This window comes from Mycteria americana, chromosome 17 (genome assembly GCF_035582795.1).
Source record: "Mycteria americana isolate JAX WOST 10 ecotype Jacksonville Zoo and Gardens chromosome 17, USCA_MyAme_1.0, whole genome shotgun sequence".
Taxonomy (NCBI): Eukaryota; Metazoa; Chordata; class Aves; order Ciconiiformes; family Ciconiidae; genus Mycteria; species Mycteria americana.
Window position 1 is genome coordinate 13,324,143 of NC_134381.1, and position 22,879 is coordinate 13,347,021.

At 42.5% G+C, this 22,879-nt stretch overlaps 1 protein-coding gene across 8 annotated transcripts in view; it reads right to left on the bottom strand.

Annotated features, from left to right (window-relative positions):
- Window positions 1–22,879, bottom strand: part of MAPKAP1 (MAPK associated protein 1) — a 109,036-nt gene that overhangs the window by 35,310 nt on the left and 50,847 nt on the right. For 7 of the 8 annotated variants that reach the window (XM_075519981.1, XM_075519983.1, XM_075519984.1 and 4 more), the window contains 2 exons: window positions 21,003–21,179; window positions 12,461–12,570 (listed from right to left, as the gene is read on the bottom strand). In XM_075519981.1, the coding sequence (XP_075376096.1) occupies window positions 12,461–12,570; window positions 21,003–21,179 (287 nt within the window). Of the gene's footprint in view, window positions 1–2,258; window positions 2,871–12,460; window positions 12,571–21,002; window positions 21,180–22,879 lie in introns of those variants that run through there. The other variant, XM_075519986.1, reaches the window with a different exon arrangement.

Here is a 22,879-nt window from a genome sequence, read left to right on the forward strand (position 1 = left end):
AGCAACATACTATATACATCATATTTAACAGTGCAGCGTCTTTGTACCTGACCTCTACCAAATCTCTCAGTGACTGCTGCCTGCTCGTGGTGCTTTGTTACTGTTCGTGGATTAGTTTTAAAACTTACTCTCCTGGCACAGCTCCTCAGACAGCTATACAGAAACGCTCTGGCGTGAGAACATCTTCAGCCTCCAAAGGCAAGACCTGCTGAGCCCTGCAGCAGAAAGGGGTACGCACCCCGCCGTATTTCAGCAGAACAGCAAAACTCGTCTGGTTTTACAGCAGATGAAGACCTGTCCCTGGTGAGCCAGCAAACGCTATACCAGGAGCTATGAGACCGCCTGAACGTCCGTGGTGGTGAAGGACGCGGTATTTTGGCCCATCACCCAGAACAACTGCAGAAGTTTATACGGTGCTGTAGGAGGATTCCCATGTCTCTGTACGGCCAGCCCCGTCCCCAGTCCCTGTCCCCATTGCGCTCCCTCGCCCACCTCTCCCACGCAGCCCAGGCTGCGCTCGCACGAGAGCCAGCGTCACTGCACGGGGACGAGCAGCGCAGGCGCAGCACGGTGACGGAGGATGCGTCACACCAACTCGCGCTAACCGGGAGGAAAGTGTGGGAGCACGCTGCCACCGCAGCACCGCCAGCACCGCCAGCACGCGGGACCTCGAGCGCTCCTGCGCGTACGGCCGTAATTCCAAAATAACACATGAAAAATCAGAAATCTAAAGACAGGCAGTCATCGCCCAATAGCCAAGGCGGTAGACGCCAGGCAGACAGCAAATAAGCAAAGTGAACGTGAGCTGTGTTTCAGGCTCTGTCCACATACAGAAGTAAGACAGGAAAGCAGTCAAAAGAAAACAGTTGATAAACATTTAATGTTGATGTCTGTGGTACCTTCCTATTTCAAGTTTCTCCTTTCACAAGGATACATGATTTATTGCTTCACTGCTCTAACCCTAGGTTTTGAAAGTGTGATTTCTTTTGAGTTTAAACTATATTTATATTTATTTTTTTGTTATCACTTTTTTATTATTGCTATAGAAAATATTTGCTGGAAATATGTTGCAGCTATTACAAGGTCATAAAAAAGAGGAGGTTTATGTATTTCTATCATTTCAAATAGTCTGTCAGAAAGTATCAGTCGCGCTAAGTGTAAGACTACTGGATTCCAGCTTTCCCTCCGCCAGCACATGGGCAGCATATGGAGGAATTAAAATAGCTCAGTGTGGGTGCTCCTTGGGTGCTGGCTGGGAGTACGCGAACCGAGGCACCGCATGGTCCCCGGGAGGTGCTCCCTGGGGCACAGTCTGCCTCCGGAGAGGCACGGGCCAAGACCAGCTTTCCTGTCAATGCCGGACACTGACCCCGGGCTGGAAGACGACTGCTGGGCAAGGGTTATAAACAAAAGGGGACTGGCGAAGGAGAGGGATCGATACACTGCAGAGAGCACAGAAACTGGGAACAGAGAGAGGTCTCAGGCTCCTTCTGTAGGATTTTTCTTAGAACATGACAGAAGGGGCAAGGATTCCATTGTGTGCTTGGCAATGACAATAAAACAACAGAAAATATGTAAACAGTTTGAGAGGAAATAGCTGTAAAGCCAGAATGTTTACATCTCAAATCCTACTGCTATGAGGACATCTTAAATCTGTTTATCCGTTAAAAATCCCCAAAGCCCCTCAACACCTCTGAAGTGGAATAAAGATATTATCATTCAAATGCAAATGCTGGTTAATAAATAAATACGTTTAAATAGTGAAAACAAACTTTTAACGTTACGCACAAGCATGGACTTTTTTTTAGTCCAGTCTGTTTTTTCTTAACTTGCACTGTTGTGACATTACTGAATTTTACATACAGTTATCTGCTGCTCTCCGCAGAAATACAGATGGTTTTTGTAGAAATAAACAGTCATTTATATGAAACAATTGTAAAATAGTTTATGGAAACCAGTGGTGTAATGCATTCAAATAAATGCCAGGACTGGCTGATGGAGAGCCAAGGTGTTAAATCACACTGCTTAAGAATTCAGCTGTGGGAAACAGATAGTAAATCCAGAGTGACAGAATTTCCAGTGATGGCAAAGGTTTCTGACATCTAGTCCAATACACAAAAACTACAGCAGTTCAAACCCATTTTACTTAACACTACCTTGACAGCCAGTGAAATTAAAGAATTTAGTCAAAAGCCCCTTAAAAAGAAACAAACACTTCATTTATGTATTGCTTTTTTGGAAAATAGAAAACACGCAGCGTAACTAGCAGCAAACCAGTCTTTGCAGAATATTAACAGAAGTGCTTTATTTAATTGCTACTATAGACTTTCATTCTTTTTGCATTAGCAATACATAGCTCTAAATAAAGCTGAAAGGAGAAAGAAATCGTCATGTTTGATCTATAATGTAATGTACCTATAGCAGAAATACAATATACAGGGGTTTTTTTAATCACAGATTTAAGAAACAATGTCAGGGCCAGCAGCTGTAGGGGTTACTGGCAGGGCAGTACACGTTACAGCCAACGCTCCCTAAGTCCCTTCCGCAGTCTGCTACCTAAAAGACGGCACGGATGCCAACACCCTGCAATCCAGGCTCAGGTGGTTATTTGCGACGCAGATCAACGTGAGGTCTCTACCTTACTGACTTGGAGGACGAAGTGAGAAAGGTGCTTTCCCCTGGTTACAGACGTATAAATAACCGCACGGCAGCGCGGGGCAATACAACCGCGCGGACGGGTGGATTTCAGACTTCACAAAAAACTAGCAGGAAGGAGATGGTCCCGTGAATGCAGCTGGTGTACCAGTAGGAACCTCTTTCATCAGGGTGGATAAAACAAACAAACCAGTCTCTGTCATCCAAACACTGAACTGTAGAATTTAAAATGTCACATAAATTACAGCTTTATTACCAATCCAGAAGAACCAATAAATGTATGATTTCAATACCAACAGCTCTAAAATAGACTCAGTTCAATATTTCACTTTCATTTCAGAGGCCAGGCATGAAAAATTTTCCTCAACCATTCGGGCTGATGTCCAGAATCCTATCAGCCCAAACGCACAGGACTAACGAGCTATTTCTATTCTGACAAACTGTTCACAAACTTTATTCCCAATGAGCTGTTCCACGTACACCAACATCCCCGTCCCCCCGTCACGTCAGTGTCTGCTCAGCATCAGCAGGCTGGTGAGAAAGGGCTTGCTGAAATAAATTATTACCGCTGCAAAACAGAGATGGAGTTTGCAGGCAGAAGGAAATCATTTCAAGCAGCCTCTCACCCCCGCTCCAGCACGGAGGGGCTCACCCTGCACACCACCAATCCTGCTGAGGAGAATCTGCTACAAAAATCACAAGCGAGCAATCCTTCCTCTTTCCCTAACACACGCCATGGCAGAGAGCAAGCCAACGGCAGACCCAAACACAACCCCGGGAACGCGGGGGCGGAGGGTGCTGCGCAGGAGCGGTAAGGAAAGCCGCCATCCGGCAGAAGCGAGCCGCTCCGAGGAGCAGCCGCGGGACCGGACGGCCAGCTGCTCACCGCTCCGGCACGGGACCGGCGGAACGGGCAGAAAGCTGGGACAACTGGGGGCTATACGTTTCCCTGAGGCCTTTTTCACTACATTGCCTCTTTGGTGAAAGAAGGGCAGCTAGCAGGAGAGTCTTGACCAAGGATCTGCAAATATTGATGTTCTTTTTAATTTAAATCCTGCTAATATAAACAGCTTATTGCAAGGAAACCCAGGATTTCTGAAGTGTTTCCAGGTAAAGGCATTCATAACTGGGGGCACAAGACTCTGCAGGGATGCTATAATTATCCAAAACAAAGCACTGAAAGCCAAAGAAACTCAAAACTACCATTAAGCAGAAAAGCATGCATGTAAACACAAGGAAATACAAATTAATTGGCTTTTCACTGTCACAGATGCTGGGGCTTCCATCTCTTTAAGAGTCAGAGCAAACATATGCATCGCCTACTCTAACATATTTACTTTTAAATTTAAACTCCTCAGTTACCATCATCATTCAACGACAGTATCAAACTTTAATGACACTTTATTCTAATAGTGGTTCATCTCTTAAAAATGCTTTAACCACAGGGCTGTGGTTTTACATAGTTTCTTTTATCTTCTGAATTCTTCTTTTTTAGCTATATAAATAAACACATATATATGCAATAAAAATACACACATATCCTCCTTTCCAGGCATTTCTTTTTGTCCCATTCTCCTGCCCACAAGGTGGGGACGAGGAAGCAAAACCCAAGCGAGACCCACAGCTCTTCCAGCAGCAAGAGCAGCCGAGGAGCGGGATTCTCCGTTTCCAGCCACCCCAGCCCCAACGCTGGCGCCGCGGGGCCAGCCAGCCGTGCGTCAGGAAGGAGTTTCGTGGTTCTTTCCTGGCCTTAACTCCTACAGCCCGTCAGCTCCTCCTCTCCCGCGCTTTCCAACACCCCGATAACCCCCACCGTGAACTGGGAGGACAGGTACCACCCGGAAGATGCTCAGAAATAGCACTTGTCTCCATACTTTGTCTTCTCCTGCCACACGCAACCACCCCCTTGGAAAGGCGATCCACCGCCCCTGCTCCGAAGTGCGGCTGCAGGTTCGGGTGCCCCGGGGGGACAGGGACACCCTGCCCTGAGCCAGGCAGGGTCCGGCGGGGGGGCGGAGGTGGGCTCCCCAGCAGACTCGGCTCCCGCTGAGAGCACAGGCTCACAGCAAGGCCCCTTAGGAGCTCCCTGCAGCCAGGCACCAGAGTCTTAACCCTCTGAGGAAAGAAAAACATTTATCGATGGGAGAATAATGAGAAAATGTTTCATTAATGCCAACAGTAATCTCAAGGCAACCAACCCCTAAGAGGCCAAGGAGTTTAACCTATTTAGGAACGTACAAGAGTTATATTCTGTTTTGGGGATTATTAGGGATATTTTTAAAAGTCACAGCGTTACACTTTAAAGACCTAATTTTCAATAATTTAGAAATTAAAATGGAGATGCGTTCACGATAGGAAGCAGATTCTGGGTTCGAAGTCTAAGGCGCAGTTTCAGGACAGCCATTCTGCACGTGCAACAGAGACCCCGGGCCCTCGCTCTGGATACCAGATTCGCTGAGGACCCCACGGAAATGTATTTGCCTTCAGAACTGAAGACGACCTGCTCCGCGGAGGGAGCAAATCTGCATGTTATAAATGGCTCCTGTCCTGCCTCTTCACTGCCAGCCTCCCCTGCCCGCAGCCACCGCCGCACTCCCGTGCTGCCGCCCCGACCCGCTCGCCGCCCTCTCTCCGGCCACGGGGACGCGGAGCCGTCGTGCCCCTTCCCGGCACTGGGGGAACGCCAGCTCTCCTTAGCATCTGCGGGAGGCAGGAGCAGGACAAATCGAATATGGCACCACAGCATCAAGACCAAGTATTTACAAACACAACTGCTGAGATACTCCAGGAACAGGAAAATCATGGGACAGGTTTAAACGAAAACCTTCAGCACTAGGGCATCCGCGCGATTTCCCCTGGGCCTGGCGGGGTGCTTGACAATAAGTGGTTTTTCACACAAATAGTATCTTTGCATTGCAGTTTTTGCTTATCTCCCGTGTAAGTTTTGAATAAAATGTGTTTATAAACAGTTTCAGAAGCATGTTTAAGACAAGAAATTTGACATTAAAAGTGGCGCTGAGACTGATACGCTAGAAAGGGAATTTTCAAACAAAACTCAGATCTCTTTTCCCTAGTCGCTTTCTGAATGGAAGATGAGCCTCATGCAGCACTCCCGACTCTGAGCTTCTGTTCTCCAAGTTCTGAAGGATAACTTAACGGCTTTGTGTGAATAAATCTGAAACACAGGAATAATAAACCATTACAAAACATGGTTTTGTAACAGATTGTGCTCTGAGTTACCAGGTAATGGAACAGATTATTTTAACTGGCCTTTGCAGCTATAATTCCTTTGATTCTGTTGTGGAGACTAAAATATGATACGGAGACTTTTATTTTTACGTCCTATCCCTGTTTCTTGAATTTTTCTCTTTCCTTATTATTCAGCTTCCTGTGGCAGTGAGATAATACACTTATCCCGACTAGTAAGATTATTTCAGACTATTTTCGGTCACTTTACACATTTTAAAGAATGCAAAAAGCACTAGTTGACAGCTGTTAGGGACTTGAATGTTATTGTAAAGCAGCTGTTTTCATTTATAGAAAAAGTATTAGTCTTTCTCCAAACTGAACAGAATACTAAGTTAATAACTCTCACTCTAACCTACGGAAAATACAGGTCATGTCTGTGAAATGTTGGCAGAAGGTATTGTTTATAACAATTAAACTTGTATAGCATTTTGTTCTTAAAAGGATTGAGCATTTGTGGTTCAGGGATGTTTGCAGTTTGAAGCAGCTATTAAATAATAATCAGTAGCATGTTCACCCTGCAAAGAATTTCTACTTAAAATCAGACAAGATTAATCAGACAAGGCTTTTCTGTTCACAAGACATTTCAAATGAAGAGAGGCTGACATGGACCAGAAACAGGCAGGATTATTCTAACGTTTCAGCATTTTACATTGTTTAGTTTTGTCTCTCATTTCCTTCTAAGAACATTTGGTTTTTATATACTGACATCAATGCTTAATTTGTTTGAAAACAAAGCCTCTGTACACATTCTCTCTGCATTCTTATTTACTTTACATTAGTATTTATAGTCCATTCAGTCAAGCTCTGGAGGAAAAGGCAACCGGCATCCCAGAGACTATATTTGTTGAAGAGCAAAGGAATGAGACAGCTCAAAGGCGAGGAAGATAACTTTCAAGTGTACATACAGTGCCTGCACATATTTAATTTGAGAATCACCATGGCATCAAGATACACAAAGTATCAAGAATGAAGTCATCATCTTTCTTATGTTCTTAAAATTGTAAGCCATGCAAACATATTTTATAGAAAATATCGAATGCGGGCTTTAGTGCAGATATAAAAAGCCTGATAAGATCTGCTTGCCTACTGCACACTGTGGGATGCTGTCAGCCCCAGTCTTCGCTGTGCTGTGGTATCTGAACATAAGGGTCCCTGCATTTCATCTTGGAAAAACTGTGCTTTCCTTGGTCCAACTGAGAGCCTTCCTAAAGAGCAGGATTTAAAATGTACATCTACCATAACCTAAATTCCTAGGCTAACTGGGCAACACGTAAGTATTGGTAATAGTAAGACCAGCAGAAATACACACCAGATTGATTGTGTAGGAAAATCATTTAGCGGTAAAGCAAATCAAGTTATATTGATAATGGTATTTTACAGTTATGCAACATGATCTGTACAACCTACAAAACTTTCTCTGCAAAACGTGAGGGTGGGATTTTAAAATCTACCCTTTTTAGAAGTTAATATTAAGACTCTTATTGATTTCTAGGGAGCAGAATTATACCAAGTACTACACCACCCAAATCTCACCTTCTAAAAAGGCTTTTCAAGACTCCATTATTATGTGCCCAAAATCCAGACAGCACCATATCTCACTTTTTCACTGATAAATTCAGGAAGAATGAGAAGTTCTTGTGCTCATGATTTCAAGCATGTGATTCCCTTCTGTAGATCTGCCCCATTGCAGACCAATTTTATATTTAAACCATCAGGTGCAGGAGTGTTCACTATGTTCAAAAACATTCTCAAAGAGATACAGACATTGCAAGTTTATACAAAGCAATCCTTAGACTATCTACGGATATTGGGGTTCTCTACAGGGCCATTAGCCCAGCGTCTCAGCACTGCCCAGGCCAACGTGATATGCACAGCAAGGTCCCTGCAGCGCTGAAGGGAGCTGCCAGCGTTCCTCTCCCCGCTGCCGTGGCCCGCTGTGGTTAGGGTATCACCCCATCCTTAGTCTCTCTCTCTCCCATTCTGGCTATTTTGACAAAACTCACTTCCACGAGAGATGTCACGGAGCCTCCCTCAAGGTGGTCCATCGCTGGATTAGACCAGTCTCCTCTGGGAGCTCATTCCACAACCAAGAGTGTTTTATTTCCAGCTCTTGCGTAAAATATGCATGTGCAATACATGCTGCTGAACACGCAATAGCTTAAACAAATTGATGATAAAGTATTCTACTTAGTTATTTTTCATTACCATAAGAAAACATCAATTACATTTTCTATTTTATGAGTGTACACAAGGGAATCCATTACAATAACAGAGAGGTTATATGACTGTTTTTGCTGCTTCTTTCCTAAGCAAAAAGAACAGTTAGCTTTTAAAGACAATGAAACCAGCCCAGAGAAAAGGAACGCACACCAGCATATCTGCATAGACAGTTCCTATCCTGATTTATCCAGCCTGACTCCAACTAATTAAACATCTGCCTCAACAATTTCCTCTGCAGATTTATCTTCTCCAGTATGTAGCACTGACTGGTTGCTACAGGCTTTTCCCTAACTTGCAGCATTCCCATCTACTTCTTCCAGTTGGTTATTTGGGCACGTGGCAAGAGATGATACAGTATTCCCATTAACGCCCTGCTGCTGCCTGTTGTGGGACAGGTCACCGGGCTCCCAAAGCACTGCTTCAGTACAGCCATGTCCTCTACGAAACGACTCAAGGGCCGTGGTTCTCTCAGCTGTAACACATACAGGTTATTTTACCACCTGCATTTCCTGCTGATTGACTCAAAAATTATTATTTAAAAATGGTCAGAGTTCATATCTCTAAGGCAAAAGCCTTGTGACAATAAGAAAGGAAAACTGCATGGACTGTGAAATAGTTTGAATAGTTTGCAATAATTTTCTCTAACATAATACCTAAATAGAGCTAGGCACAACCAGAACATTGCTTCCATTTCTTTTAAGCCCCTATGAAACAAAGGCTGTACCCAACTTCTACCTCCTTCTACTGACCTATATCTTCCTGCAACAAATCATCTCTGGCTTGAAGTTAAATTGCAGTCAAAAGTCTTTATTCAGCTTTAGTCTTTTCAACAAATGGGATTTTGAAATAAACACATTGATATTATTATTTTTTGCAGGCGTAGTTCACACTACAGCTACCCGAATGCCGGTGCACATGCTGAAACAGAGTGTGCGGAAACCTGGGCCCTGCACGACCCTTCGTCAAGAGAAATTTTCTGTGTCCTTATCAGCCTCGTGCTCCCGGAGGTAGGCAAGGGCTGGCAGCTGCAAGGATGGGAACGGCACTTTTAAACAAAAGTCAAAAATAACGAAGCTCAGAAGGTCATCGACACACAGAGGTGACCAAGGCTTATAGATTTTCAGGAACCTGTGACTCAATTGCTTGTTGAAAAACCTACTTGTAAGCTGCAGATTACTGGCTGAATAAAAGAATTAGAGAAAACTAGCCTAGTATTTTAGCCCTGGTCATACTGGAACATCCCCTTCCTGACTACACAACAGAAATTCCTTTTCTTCCTCGCCCAAAACAGCCAACCAAGGTTTGCATTTTCCTACAAACATAGGACCAATTTGAAAAATGTCATGTGAGTCAGTGGTGAAAATAGGTCAGAAAGCAATTTCTTATACAAGTACTTGAAAACAGCATAAGCTGTAAACATAATAAATTCATTCGTCCTGTGAAGACTGGTCTGGAGGCACACTGAAAACGTGCAGAAAAGTTCATAGGCATTCTGGTTTTATTAAGCTATTACAAAAGCTTTAAATAAACATGTTTAGTCTATTTTTGGTTAGTACTTTTTAAAAATCAGAACAATCAAAAGGAAGCGTTGCTGAACGAGAAGAAATGCTTCTCCTAAATTAGGTCTTATCTTTTATTCAGAACTTTGACATCCTCATCCACTGCTTAATAATGACTTGAACTACAACGGCACAGGACCGTACTGTGCTAATAGTCTGATCTTAAATTCCATTTATCTGTGCATCTCCCAATGAAAGTAAGAGGCATGTCCACTCCAAATACGAAGAATCTGGTGGCAGATGAAGAATGATGACACGACCTTTTTCCACTCCCGCTCCAGCCTACCCACGCCCACTGCGGCGGCACCCTGCGCGTTAACCGTCCCTTAGCCCCGGCAGCGTTCCCTCCCCGCTCTGCTAACGCCGCGCAGGGGCCTGGGAGAGGCTTGCGTCGGTCCAGAGGGCAGGGCCAGCAAGAGGGTCCCTCTGTGCAGACAGCCGCAATTTCTGCTGTTTGAAAGATGACAGGCAAGCCCCTCCAAATCCCCTACCCCCCCAAAGTCTGCTGACTGATGAATCCGCTTTGGAGAAGGGAAGTAACTGGGAATACGGGAAGTTTTGGATAAGGGAAGATAATTTTAATAAAAAAGTTGAATTTGTGATTTACCAATTTAATACATAAATACCTAATCTGAGAAGTCCCTTCACCCAGTATTACATGACAATTTCAATAATGCATTATGAGTGCTAACCAACATTTAAAAAATAAAACAAAAAATAAAGATTTCATTTATGAAATTCAGTAATATGGGAAATCAAGCAGAAACCTTTCCCTAGAGTGATCACCCTTCTCGCAGTGACTCCAATTCATGAAGCTTACAACAACGTCCTCATTCTGGACGCATCCATGCACAAGCTTAAACTGAAACCTGCAAGCGACACCGACTATTTCAAGAAATCCGATCACATGCTCAAAAGTAAATATACCTCCAAGTAACCAAAAGGTTTTTAGTAGTGACTTCTACTGTCATTATATCCACAGCAGGGATGATGGACATATCTCAAAGAGGTGAGATGTCACATGGATAATTTATAAAAAGTAAATTTAAATGATTTCTTTTATAATTAAAAAACCCCATAATGATACATACATGCTTATATATCCTGTTACTACAAAGGTTTCTGAGCAGGAGTGCCAAGACAGTAGAAATGAATGTATGAGCTGAAGGAATAAATGACAGGTCCATTCCATTTCTAAACTACTGAGCAAAAGTAACAAAATAAAGCAAAACCAAATTTCAAATGGACAAAGAGTAAAACATCTGTTACACCAAGGAGGAAAGTAGTTTAAAGACTGAACTAAATGAATCCTTTAGCCACCTCCCTTCAGGGAAGAGAAATCTGACCCCAGGAAATAAATAAAAGTCACCCAAAAAGTGAACAAAAGAGGTGTTTGAAAAAAACAGAACACCATTCATCGCAGCTAACGACTTGTTCATTATGAGTGATGATGGATAAAGACTTCTCACGCTGAGATGAAATCAAGATTTATATGCATTGTTTCCTCTCCCAACTTGTGGGAAGATCATCATCATTTAATTCTATCTCTGCGGCCAGTGATGGGCATCCAGAGAGCTGGTTATCAAACGGCGCAGTCAGCTGGCAAAAGCCGAAACGTGCAGTTGGCACATCTGGACCGAGCCGCCACAGCCGAGGGTGAACAATGACTCCTGGCCAGCGGCCAAATTGCTGCAGACGCTGGCGGGTCTCATCTACAACCACCCCTACCAGCATCTCTCTCCCCCCCACCCCCCACTTTTTTTTTTTTTTACGAGAATCAGATTTTCATTGCTTCATTCAATTGCTCTCCTCTGCCATTTTTTACAGCTCTTATCGTTCCCTTGGAATATGGCCTTGAGACAGCTCATCCGTGTCCTTCACTGTGTTATCTCTTCTAACTTTTATTAAAACTTCAGCTCTCATCTGAAGATAGCTAATTAAATCCATGACAGATTATACACTCGTTTAAAAACTGCACTGAACTACTTTTTCTAAAGAGAACAGGGTTTATTTTCTTTTCCCATAGTTAAAACTAAGGGTATATAAGGCGGTTTCATTCATTTACAAAGACAAGATCCTTATCTTTACCTAGTATATAGATAGGTTTATATTAAAGTTCCTTTGTTGCGTGACAAGACTCGGTGCAATTTCTCACAGTAATTATTTCTTGTTGCTGGAAAGATCTCTGCCTTATACTTTTGAAATATATACACTAACATATATGTGAATGCACATTTACACCCTGGAAAAGCATTGCTCTAAAATATAAATGCAAGTACTGTAAATTTTCTCTTTTTAAATGTTGATATGTCTTAACTATAATAGTACTATTTTGACAACATTGCAGAAAGTAAATTTTTCTTTTCCTCTACGAGTAATGATGAATCCTTTAAATTATTTAAAACCATACTAAGCATCATTTTCTCACATAAATTAAAAGTATACAAATTCTACCAAGGACTGGTCTTACTGTATTTCTACTCATCGTCTTAAATTACCACTAGCTGGACTTGAATGCAAATGGCTTTGTTATCATAAATAAATATTTGCAGTAATGGATACACTGCTTTGCAGCAAACATTATGCAGCTTCTCCACTGTCTGCTTTTTGCCAGTATCTAGAACACAAACCTGTGCACAGAACTGCTTTTGAGTGGTGCTGAAAATCACAATACCCACCGAAAAAACCTGAGCATCTTTCACAACAGTTAAAAAGAGATATAAAATATGCTCATGGAAAAACACCCTACCCTCTAGAAAATACGATAAATAACCCACCTGAGCCTCTCTGTGATCCCTTCCTTCTCTTTAAGGCCTTTTGTAAGATATCCTTCATGGTGACCTTCATACTGTCCACCTGAATAAGTGAGAATCCATGAGCAGCATTTCTGCAAGACAGATGCACATGCATTTTTACAAAATAATCATCATCAGGCAGCTCACTGCAATTTTCGTTAGCTTCAAGCAAAGGACTTGTTAGGCACAACAATTAACAAAGTTGTGCTATAAAAGTAAGTCAAAAGGAGAAACCGAGCAAACTCCCTTAGAAAGGCAAAGACAAAATGGAGAAAATGGATTGAGGTTCAAGGTGTGTAAGGATTTTCCTTTTTGACCAATGTGGGTTCATCATTAAAAAAGAAAAATGAGCAAATGTACCTGCGGCGCTCCTCAACTACTCATTAAGTATCGCCTAGGCGTTTCCCAGTGCGTACAAGAGAAACAGTTTGCAATGTCCTTTTCATACATGTCCTGATGGCAGACCTAACAAATCATTAAGGAGAAGTGGAAGAACAACACTCAGAGAAATAACAGCAGCTTTTCAGCACTATTAACATACAGCATTGTTTTGAACGTAAGTAACGTGCTTTCTTTGGATACGTTTTTGTGAACATCATGCCACAAAATCTCAGGGAAAGGTTTACGGCAGCGGGATACTTGTCCTGGCCATTGCCCACAGGAGGGCCCACACTTGGGGGAAACACTGCGAACAGCGTGGGGATGGTTGCGGAAGATACCGCCAGGCAAATATTGGAAGTGGCATCACTGGGGAAGCAGAGAAGATGACAATATAGTAGAAGAGATACTGGATTAATATATCAGTAAATTTTGCCCCTTAGCCCTTGCAGTCAATCTCTGCTCATGTCAGTAGATGTCACTGCAGACAGTTCGCACAGAAATTTGAGAGCCGCGAGGCACCCACAGGGAGAGGTTTGCACTGCATGGAAAAAACTGTTTGCAAAGCTATTTAGACAGGAGGAGGAGCTTTGTATCTGGCAGCTAGGAATTTTGATCAGGGAGTAGAGCTCTATATGAATATCACAGCTGGAATATTTTTAAAAGTAACTGGCAGTCAAAAGCAACGCAAGCAACACAATCGCATCATTAAAACCAAGACCATATTATGTGTCACTAAGACAGAAACGCTGGGAATACAAGTTTGAGTTCAGATCACTTCAGATGTGGCATCCCTAGCCCACGCTGTGACACAGCCTAGATGAATAAATGACATCTTCAAGCCCCCACCATACATTAACACTTACTCCCGGCCACTGGCTGCAGCGCAGACACAGTGGCCAGCGAACTCCCTGCCTGGGCACATGCTGGCCACCAGCTTGCTGTCCTGCAGCTCACTGGCACTCTCCTTGCAGCTACGAGAACAGCAAGCACACACTGTCCCCTTTTACCCCGCTCACAGCACAGAACTACCTTATTTACCCCAGTTAAGCTTTTCAGCTCAACGTCATCTGCCAAGAGTGGCTGGAACAGGCTGAGGAGACGCTCAAGAAATCCACAACGTGGTCATTTATGCATTACAAAAAATAAAAACGCCTGCCACGCTGTAAGGAACATATCAGATGGGTCTGTTTTCAGAGCATCGCCCGGCTGCTCAGGCAGCTCACCCCCGGGCTCCTCGCCCCACGGCAGACAGTCCACGGCAGACAGTCCCACAAGTCACTGGTCTAAGCCAGCGTTTCCTTCTCATCAGTTGTGAGTTAGTCTCATCTGAATTTCATTCTCAAGTTCCCTTTGTTCCTGGCAAAATGGAACTGCCTAAAAGCCCCAAATTTATGTTCTCTAGACCATTTATTATTTATAACTCTATCTTGCTCGTCTTCAAACCAAATATTCCCAACCTCTTCATGCATCTACTTTCCCCCCTCTATTACTGCCATGTGTTTAATACAGAACGAGCAGAACTGAGCCCACTGCTCCACATGAGGGAGTACCATCCATGCCTGCAGTGGTGAGACTGCCGTCCTCCGTACAGCCCAAGCATTCAGGGGTTTTGACTAATGCCATACAGGGAGCAGAGACCTTCCTAAACTCTTTACTGATGAGCAAATCTTCCCTTAAGCTGCTACTGAGCCCTGCACCGTGCACGAGCACCGTACAACATCTTGCCTTCGCCCAGCAGCTTCCTGCTCGTTCACCTCGCTTCCCAAAGTCATTACAGATCTAGTCCAAACTGACCTGCTGAGCTAAATTTAGTGGATTTTTAAAGGTGAAAAACCTCTTGTACAATTACACTATAATTACAAAAAGGAATTTTTGTAATTTGCACATTTGCACTTTTATTTAAATGACACGATGTTTGTCAATGAAGCGCTACAAGAAAAGCCTTGCACGCTGGACCCAACCATGAGAACACCGATTCAAAAGCCATCTGGTGCCTTCAGGTAATTCATATAACGCTCTGCAATACAGAAAGAAGGTTTCCAGAGAACTGCAACCAAAATACAGGAAAATAAATTAAAATACTGCAGGGGAAAAAAAAAACCAGCAAAGGTGAAGAAAGTCTTCCAAAACCACCTATGGCCAAAATGACTGGAGTCACAATTTTTTTTTTTTTTTTTTCCTTTTGTACAAAATGTTTTTCAAATGTGTTCCCACAAACAAAGCAGGGCCTGCTGCCTACACCGCGGATCAGCCCTGCTTCCCACCGGGCACGAAGCAAACGACGGCAACCGACCACGGCTGACCCAGCTCGGGGCTGCTCACACCAACGCGTATCTGGAGCCTCCCAAAAATGGAAGATTGTCTGTCGATTCCTGACACTTCAGCTGCTAAAGAGCACACGCTGCTGTTGATCCCGCTCATGTCCCAGGCCATCCCGACTTGGTCGATTCTTTCCATTGAGCAGCTGGCCTGAGAACCGTCAGACTAATTTTCCTGACACTCTATTACTAACTCATGCCTGAGCCACGGCCATTCTTTGCCTCAGAAGCTGGACGTCATCCCAGAACAATCTTTGAAAGTTTATTTTACTGATCAAAGCAAAATAAGAAAAACCTCTGTGTTTTACTATATTTAGTGTGCTATCCAGTAAGCGAGACTTTGGCAAGAGCAGTGAAACGCAAAGCGCACCCCGCATTTGTAAACTTTTGGATATTTGCTCTGGAACAGAGCCAGAGGGTCTGAAACACCCGTCCCACTTCAGACGCACGATTCTCCCCTTCCTTTGCTCCGGCTCACTAAGCGTGCAGCGCTGTTTTTCTCTAACAATACACCACAGAACCTCAATAACGACATTTTAGCACTCAGTAAACCCACAAATCTGAGCCGAGAGCGGATTTAAGCCCAGACCGAAGAGATTCTGCCGTCATCCTGGGGTCAGGCCAGCGTGTCAGAGCACGCTGCCCGCGCCGCAGAGGAGAAGCCCCGCGCCGTCCCCGGCGCGCTGGAGCGCTCTCAAACAGGCAGGGAGGCTTGGAGCCACCCTCCGCACTGGATCGCCTAAAACATCATCAATCTACCGCAACCCGCCTTTATGTGGAAACAGCACAGTGAGGCTCTTCTGGAAGAAATACACGCCCCACCTTACCTTGCCAGCTTCCCAGTTATGCTCCGCATTGATAATGTGCATGAACTGTCCTCACTCAACCTAATTCCAGCATATCCTTAATTACGATTATAAATTACATGTTTTAGCTAACTCTGCTAACGTGCGATACCTTTATTTTAAGTCAACACACTAGAAAACGGGACAGACAAGCAGACGCTATTCAATCAATTAAAACTGCTCCTTACAAATTGGAAGCCAAAGAAATTCCTTAGCTTGTATTTTCTGTCATTTTACAAAAACATACCTGGGTGACAAGGTTAAATCAAGCAAAGGAAATCCCTGGCACTTATCATCCGCAGGCATTACTGATAAATTGTGCAGTGGAGGAATAAAGGATTACCTTCTGTATTTTTTCATTACACTTTTCTTTTGTTACAGAATACATAAATCCATTGTGGCACAATGTAATATGTATCATCGTGCTACACCTGTGGACGTTTCATAACGGCTGCCATGTCTGTGCAGTCAGGAATGATAAGTGAACCACCCGTGAATGTTAATGATAGTGATCATTCTGCGGTAACTTGGCTTTCCATCTTCTTTTACAGCCTCAGCGCTGGAGCCAGGGTGGCAAGGTTCAGAAGAGGAAAAAGAAAACAACAGAAGAGGCAAGAGCTGTGGCGGGCTGACGCCGGGGTGTTGCCTGGGGGGGGAAGGTGCTCAGAGGCGGCATGGAACAGGCAGTGTCCCCTCCATGGGCTCTGTTTGTGTAACAAAATGAAAAAAACAACACTTAAAGGGCAAAAAGCTTCTGTTCCGAATGAGAAACAAACTTTTCCAAAAGCTGCCTTTCCAATCTGGACCAATTGTTTTTAATTTTAAATGTTTCTTTTTTTTTTTTTTTTTAAATACCGAAGTGGAATTTATAGCACCTAGAGCTTGATGCAAAAAATGGTTGGCATGGTTGAAAGTGTCCAGGAATGACTAATAACGATTTCCACTTGATCAGCACAAAGCCAAAGTTAAGACTAAAGATCAGGCTAGCCTTGGACAACTCTATGCACTCTTGGGTTTAGCTGGCTACGTTCTGACACCGCTCTGAGCTATCATTCGACAACCGACAAGTCAGCTTCCTGCTCCCGCTCCTTCCTGGGGGTCCTACCCCTCCCCATTCACTATCCGGGGAGCCTACCTTCTTACCTTCAGCACCTACACTAACCTTCTCAAATGTGCATTTTATGAATATTCTAAAATATACTTTGTAGACTACCTACCCCCATGTAAAAACTGATAGCAGGCCTTTTGGGGGGTGCTTCTGTAATCTAAATAAAAAAAACATTTCAAAGCTTTGAATTGAATTTGTAAATGTACTACGAAAGCCTGATATTGTAAAAGTGTTTCAAACCTTAATCTACCAGGTATAGCAGAGTTGCTGCTTTGAAAAATACATATATAGTAGTCAAAGCAATTTAAACACAATATCAAAACAGAAAAAAGTGCTACAGAGCAGAGGAACTGTATGCCAAATTTCATCTATGTGCCAACTGGCAGCTGAGCTACAACTCCTAGAAACACCATTAAATCGAGTATGTCAAGTTATGATAATAAAATTTCCAAGGGAAAAAACCCTAATGATAGTACAGATTTATTTTAAGCTACCTTCGTTCAGCATCTTTCAGGTATTACTTCATCATCTCAAGAAGTCTGCATTTACATGAATGCAGTGCTTTGTTTGACTCCTCCTGACAAATCATACTCGACATCAAAGAGGGCTGTTTGCGAATGCCGTGTTTGACATTGGACAAAGTACTCCTTTCCACAACAGACATTTTCCAAAAACATAACTCGCTAGACTAATGGGCAGTTAGAAGCCAGAATGACTGCCCTCCGTCTTCTCCTTGTGTAACTTTGCCAGAGTCCTTGGAACTTGCCAAATTCGGTCATGCCTGCTTAGCTTGCTCGACTGATTGTGCCAGAAAAGAAAATAAGACACAGATGTATTTGAGCTCTTTGAGATGCCAGTAAGAGAGACAGCTAATGGCTTCATTTCGACCCTCCCCTACCAGCTGGGCACAGGTGGGGGGATAATGAGGTCCCTCTCCCTAATCAAACTCAATTATTTACTACTCCATATAGCCACAAAGACATTCACACTCAGCTCAGAATATAAAATGCACTGTGGGCTACTTCCAACCACCGCCACTGGGTATTTATAACTAACTCGAGTGGCGAAGAGTTTGCCTTGGCAGGAGTTTAAGTGTATGAAGTTCTGCAAACTGTTTCTGCTCAAACATGTCCTGCTGAAACGGGGTCCCCGGCGAGGTTCCATAACTGTCAGCTCGGTAACTGCACAACATCTGAAAGCATATCCAATATGCAGGACGCGTGAGATCTGAAATAAAACACCATGCTTCATCATGAAACTTCTCAGAAGCATCAACTTTTTTCAACAGTGATTCAATATTAATAAACATTGTAAGTCACAAGCCTGACACAGCAGCAGCTGAAATACTTCAGCATGAGGAGGAAAAACAGAGATGCAAAATATAAAAACACAATTACATGTGCTAGTAGGATGACGGGGAAGGAAGAAGATGTAGAATTTACAACAAATCCCTACAAAAATAAGACAGCACGCACATTTAAACTCACAGCAGTAACAATCTTTTGATCAAGTGATGATCAAGTAATTCTCCATTCTAGGGGACACATTAAGAATTTTAATTTAAATCTAACTATTTATGAATAACTATTTACACAGGAAGTACAAGCAATTTCAAATGAACATGTGGACACAGAAAAAAACCCCCTCTCAGAAAAGCACTACTTCTTATGACACAGTTGGCCTGTTTCTAATCAGCAGGACCTCCCAGGCTAGAAGGAAGGTCCTCACGTGAGCACAAATTGCGTTAAAGCAAAAGATGCCACATGTCTATTGCAGGATTTGCAGCTGGACCTTAATCCTGCTACAAGCAGCAGCCAGAGAACTGCTGGCCAGGCCAGGATCCTGCTGAGGTCTCTGGGCTCCACACGGGAGCACCAGTTCCACCTCCTCCGAGCCAACGTGCAAAATCTGAGGCCCATGTGCTCGTTGCATTTAAACACTAATCCCTATTTATGTACTGAGTACAGGCAACGGGGATTTAGGTAGGAGGCAGCTGAGAAAGAAAGGGGACTTTTTCCAGATGAGAAATCATCAATGATTTAGACTCTTCTAGGGATACAGGCTTCTTAACTGGTCTACCTGCAATAAATGCTCATGATCCTTTTTGATTGCATGGAATTAGAATAGAATTTTCTATACACCTGCTGGAATTTTTCTGGGGATACTGATAATGCAGGATTATCTTGGAGATAAAACAATCATAGAATCATAAAATTAAAAAAAAATCAAATTCATGGTAGTAGCATTAACTCGAGAGAAATGCATGCAGGTGAAAGAGATATTCCCTCTTTCAGATAAAGCATGCAGCATTCTTCAGTCAGGTGGAAGGAACTAAATATTCTGCAATTCCGCAGATGGAAAAGTCAGTTGCCCGGCTCAACTGTGTGACTGTAACCTGCACAAACCGAAAACGGACCTCGTAATATGACTGGCAGGGCTGCTTCGCCTCCTCCACGTATCAGCTTCCACATGACTGCATCCAGTTCAGCACAGCTGAATATGTTTACCTTGAATAACTTATTTGTAAATACTGTTGACAGAATATTTTATTTTCCAATGACCTAATACAGTGGAATGAAGTGAATGGGCCTGTGGGAAATACACGTAGGATTTCTGAAAATTTCTTTCAGTCAGATGCTTTGGAACGTCTCTAAGAAACACAGTCCACAATAAAGAATATAAAAATGTCATTAAATAGCTCAGAAATTTTTTAAAATGTCTGATTATTCGAAACCAGAAGCAGCTGTATGGTTATGAAATGTAAGCTATCCTTTACAAATTAAAAAAATGTTCAATAGCCAGGAAAACCCTATTAGCATTTTCATTTCAAGAGATCCAAACATTAAATATTTTTCCCAAGTAAGAAGGGGCTTATGCTACTAGTATTTTGTTACAGTAATTAAGGCCTTCTGATGGTTTAAAAGATTTCTCATTCACAAGTAAAGAAAAATAAAAGTGATCAAGCACAGTATATATCACTCAAACCCTAATTCCCTGGGAATGACATAGCAAATTCTTCTTGAGCTACAAACCAGACAGCTTCAAGTTTCAGTGGCAGATGGGCTCTTCCTCTTCGGAGTTCTTCCGGACTTTAGAGTGGTATATCCAGTCCCATTCTGACTGGCATGCTCATTTACTGCCCATTTCTCTCCTCAATCACTGCATTGTTACTAATGCACTCTGCAACTATTTGTATTTAAAATTACTTGCTTTCAGTCCACTAATCAGTCTTAAAATGCAAAGTTACTGCTTTGTCTATCAGGCTTTGAAAGAAGATTTTGAAGTCTCTTGTATGTGGAATACCCAAACACCATGAGTACACTTTTTTTTTTCTGCTAAAATTCAATACATTTTCCCAAAATAATTAAAAAGTCACTAGCAAGATCAGTTCTTAATACCTGTTGAAAAGGGCTCTGGATATCCAACATGAATGACTTCGTAATTTTAACTCTCTGAAGCTATTATATATATTACTTCATTTATTACTCAGGACATATTTTTCATAAATAAGTGGCATGGCTGGAGCAAAAGGAAGATTATGAGCTCAGACTTTGTGTAAATTCCAAATATTTACTAGCAAGAGTGCAACGGTTCAGCGTTCTCCACTAATCATATGCAGGAGGGCTTATTTTCTTCTCTGTACTTTTAGACTCATAATGATGGGCTCACCCGAGCTGCTGCCAGCAGCATTTACTTTTCTGCGTGCCTCGTGACAGATCCCAGACCAGGGCATCGCCTGCAGAGAGCCGTGAATACGTGCGCCCCCTGAATTTTGCTACATTCAGATGAAGAAAAGTAGAGAAGAAAAAAGACACGGAGGTGGCACGGACACACAGATGTTTCCCAGTGACTGAGAAAGCATCCATACTCACATGCGGACAAAGAGCGACTGTTTTGCTGCCAGGCCGGGAGAAGAGTACTTTTCAACCAGCGCCAGAGTGCTGAAGCCAAACTTGTGAATGGGCTCATTGGAATCCAAGGGTGGAAAATCTGTGTCAACCTCACCGTCATCCTCAGCAATATGGAGACAGTAGGCATTGACGTTGTCGCTGAAACAAAGACAAAACAAGTTCACTCCAGAGGGAAGCTAGACAACCCATCAGTTCAGCCGATCAATACCAGTTGCTAAATGCTGTAGAAAACAAATCAGCAGACACGCCTATTACAGGAGTAATATACTTAAAAGCCACTGATGGCATGTATATAAATATGTCCCAACAAAGTCCCAACATATCTTGCTACCATAACCATGCGGTAATAGAAGAAACCCCAAAACCTCAGAGTAAAGCGGTGAGTTTTACTTCATCGTTAACTGAACTGCAAGCAAAAGACTGACAGTGATTAAAATACACCAAAGTCTATAAAAGCCTCATGACTTCATAAAGCTGGAAGCAATATTTCTCCATTTGTGAAGATGTATTTATTTATATGACCGTTCACTTCAGAACTAAAGACGAACAAGCAGTGTCTCTCTAAGCAACTGTGGAAAAGTTTACTGAACGTACGCTCAAAAAGCTGAGAAGGCTCTCGGGCAGGTAAACAGTGTAATAAACTACAGGGAAAGTAAAAAATCTGTTCAACATAGTAGCAACGACTAGTAGAAAAGCTAGCTTTTCTAAATATCTAAGAAGTCCAATCACTAAAACCAGTTAAGAATTAGTATAGACTAAAAAGCAGAACTAAACAACACAGAAAGTTTTAAACAGATACAGTGTGAAGAAAATATGAAAGAAAAATCTAAGCCTCTTTCTTTCCACAAACAAAAGCCCACAGGGAAATAACTAACTATATATACACCAAACAGAATATTAATCATATTTTCCTAATATTAAAATCTATTTAAAATGCTAATATTTAAATTATTGAGCTGAAAATAAGTATTCTTTCTTATTGTAAATGTGCCAGCATTCAGGCGTTTTCCACAGCCACGAAGTATAGCTTGAACGTTCACGTGGCAATGTGTTTCTAAACTCTGCAGTTTAAATTTGGAGTTTTAATTGCATGATTGATGCTTAAATTAATTAATTGCAAAGTGTATGCTAATTGTTTAATTGGTTGCTTGATCTATATAGATCATTTTTTGAATTAAATGAGTTGATTTACAAAGTTTATTGATTGGATGTGACAATGAATTATTTTGCTGACTACCCGATTTGCAATTTTCTCAATTAATTCACAACCCTTTGGTTGCAACTGTGCTTTATTGAGAGTGCTTAGTCCAGGTGATCTATATGCACCTTGTCACAGCTAAGACATTTATTATATAAAACAGGTAATAATGATGCATCACTATTAATGTAAGCTGTAAATTTGCTAACAAAAAGGTAATCCAGCAGTGTTTGCCAGTATGAATTTTGAAAATTCTGCAATACCGTTAAAGAAACTTTCATGAGTCTCTGGACTGTTATGAAGAACTGGAACATTGCTGTAGAATTAATTTTTAACTTCTTCAAGAACTTAAGTAACTTTTAGGGAAACTGGTGAAAGGTAGCGCTGGGAAGAGAATTCAGACAGCACCAGGGCTCTGACAACCAGAGAAAGCCTACTCAGCCAGGAGGCTGCGTGGTTTGCGTCGGTGCCAGTCTTTTTAGGAACAAGCTAAACAAAAAGGCTGTGAATAATAGATACAGCTGATCCTGCTTACGTAATGAGAAATGCCTGGCATGATTTTCCAGTCCTTCTCTTATTCTATTTAGATTTCTACGAACACAAACACCAAGCTCTGCATGCTCATGCTGTCCAGTTCAAC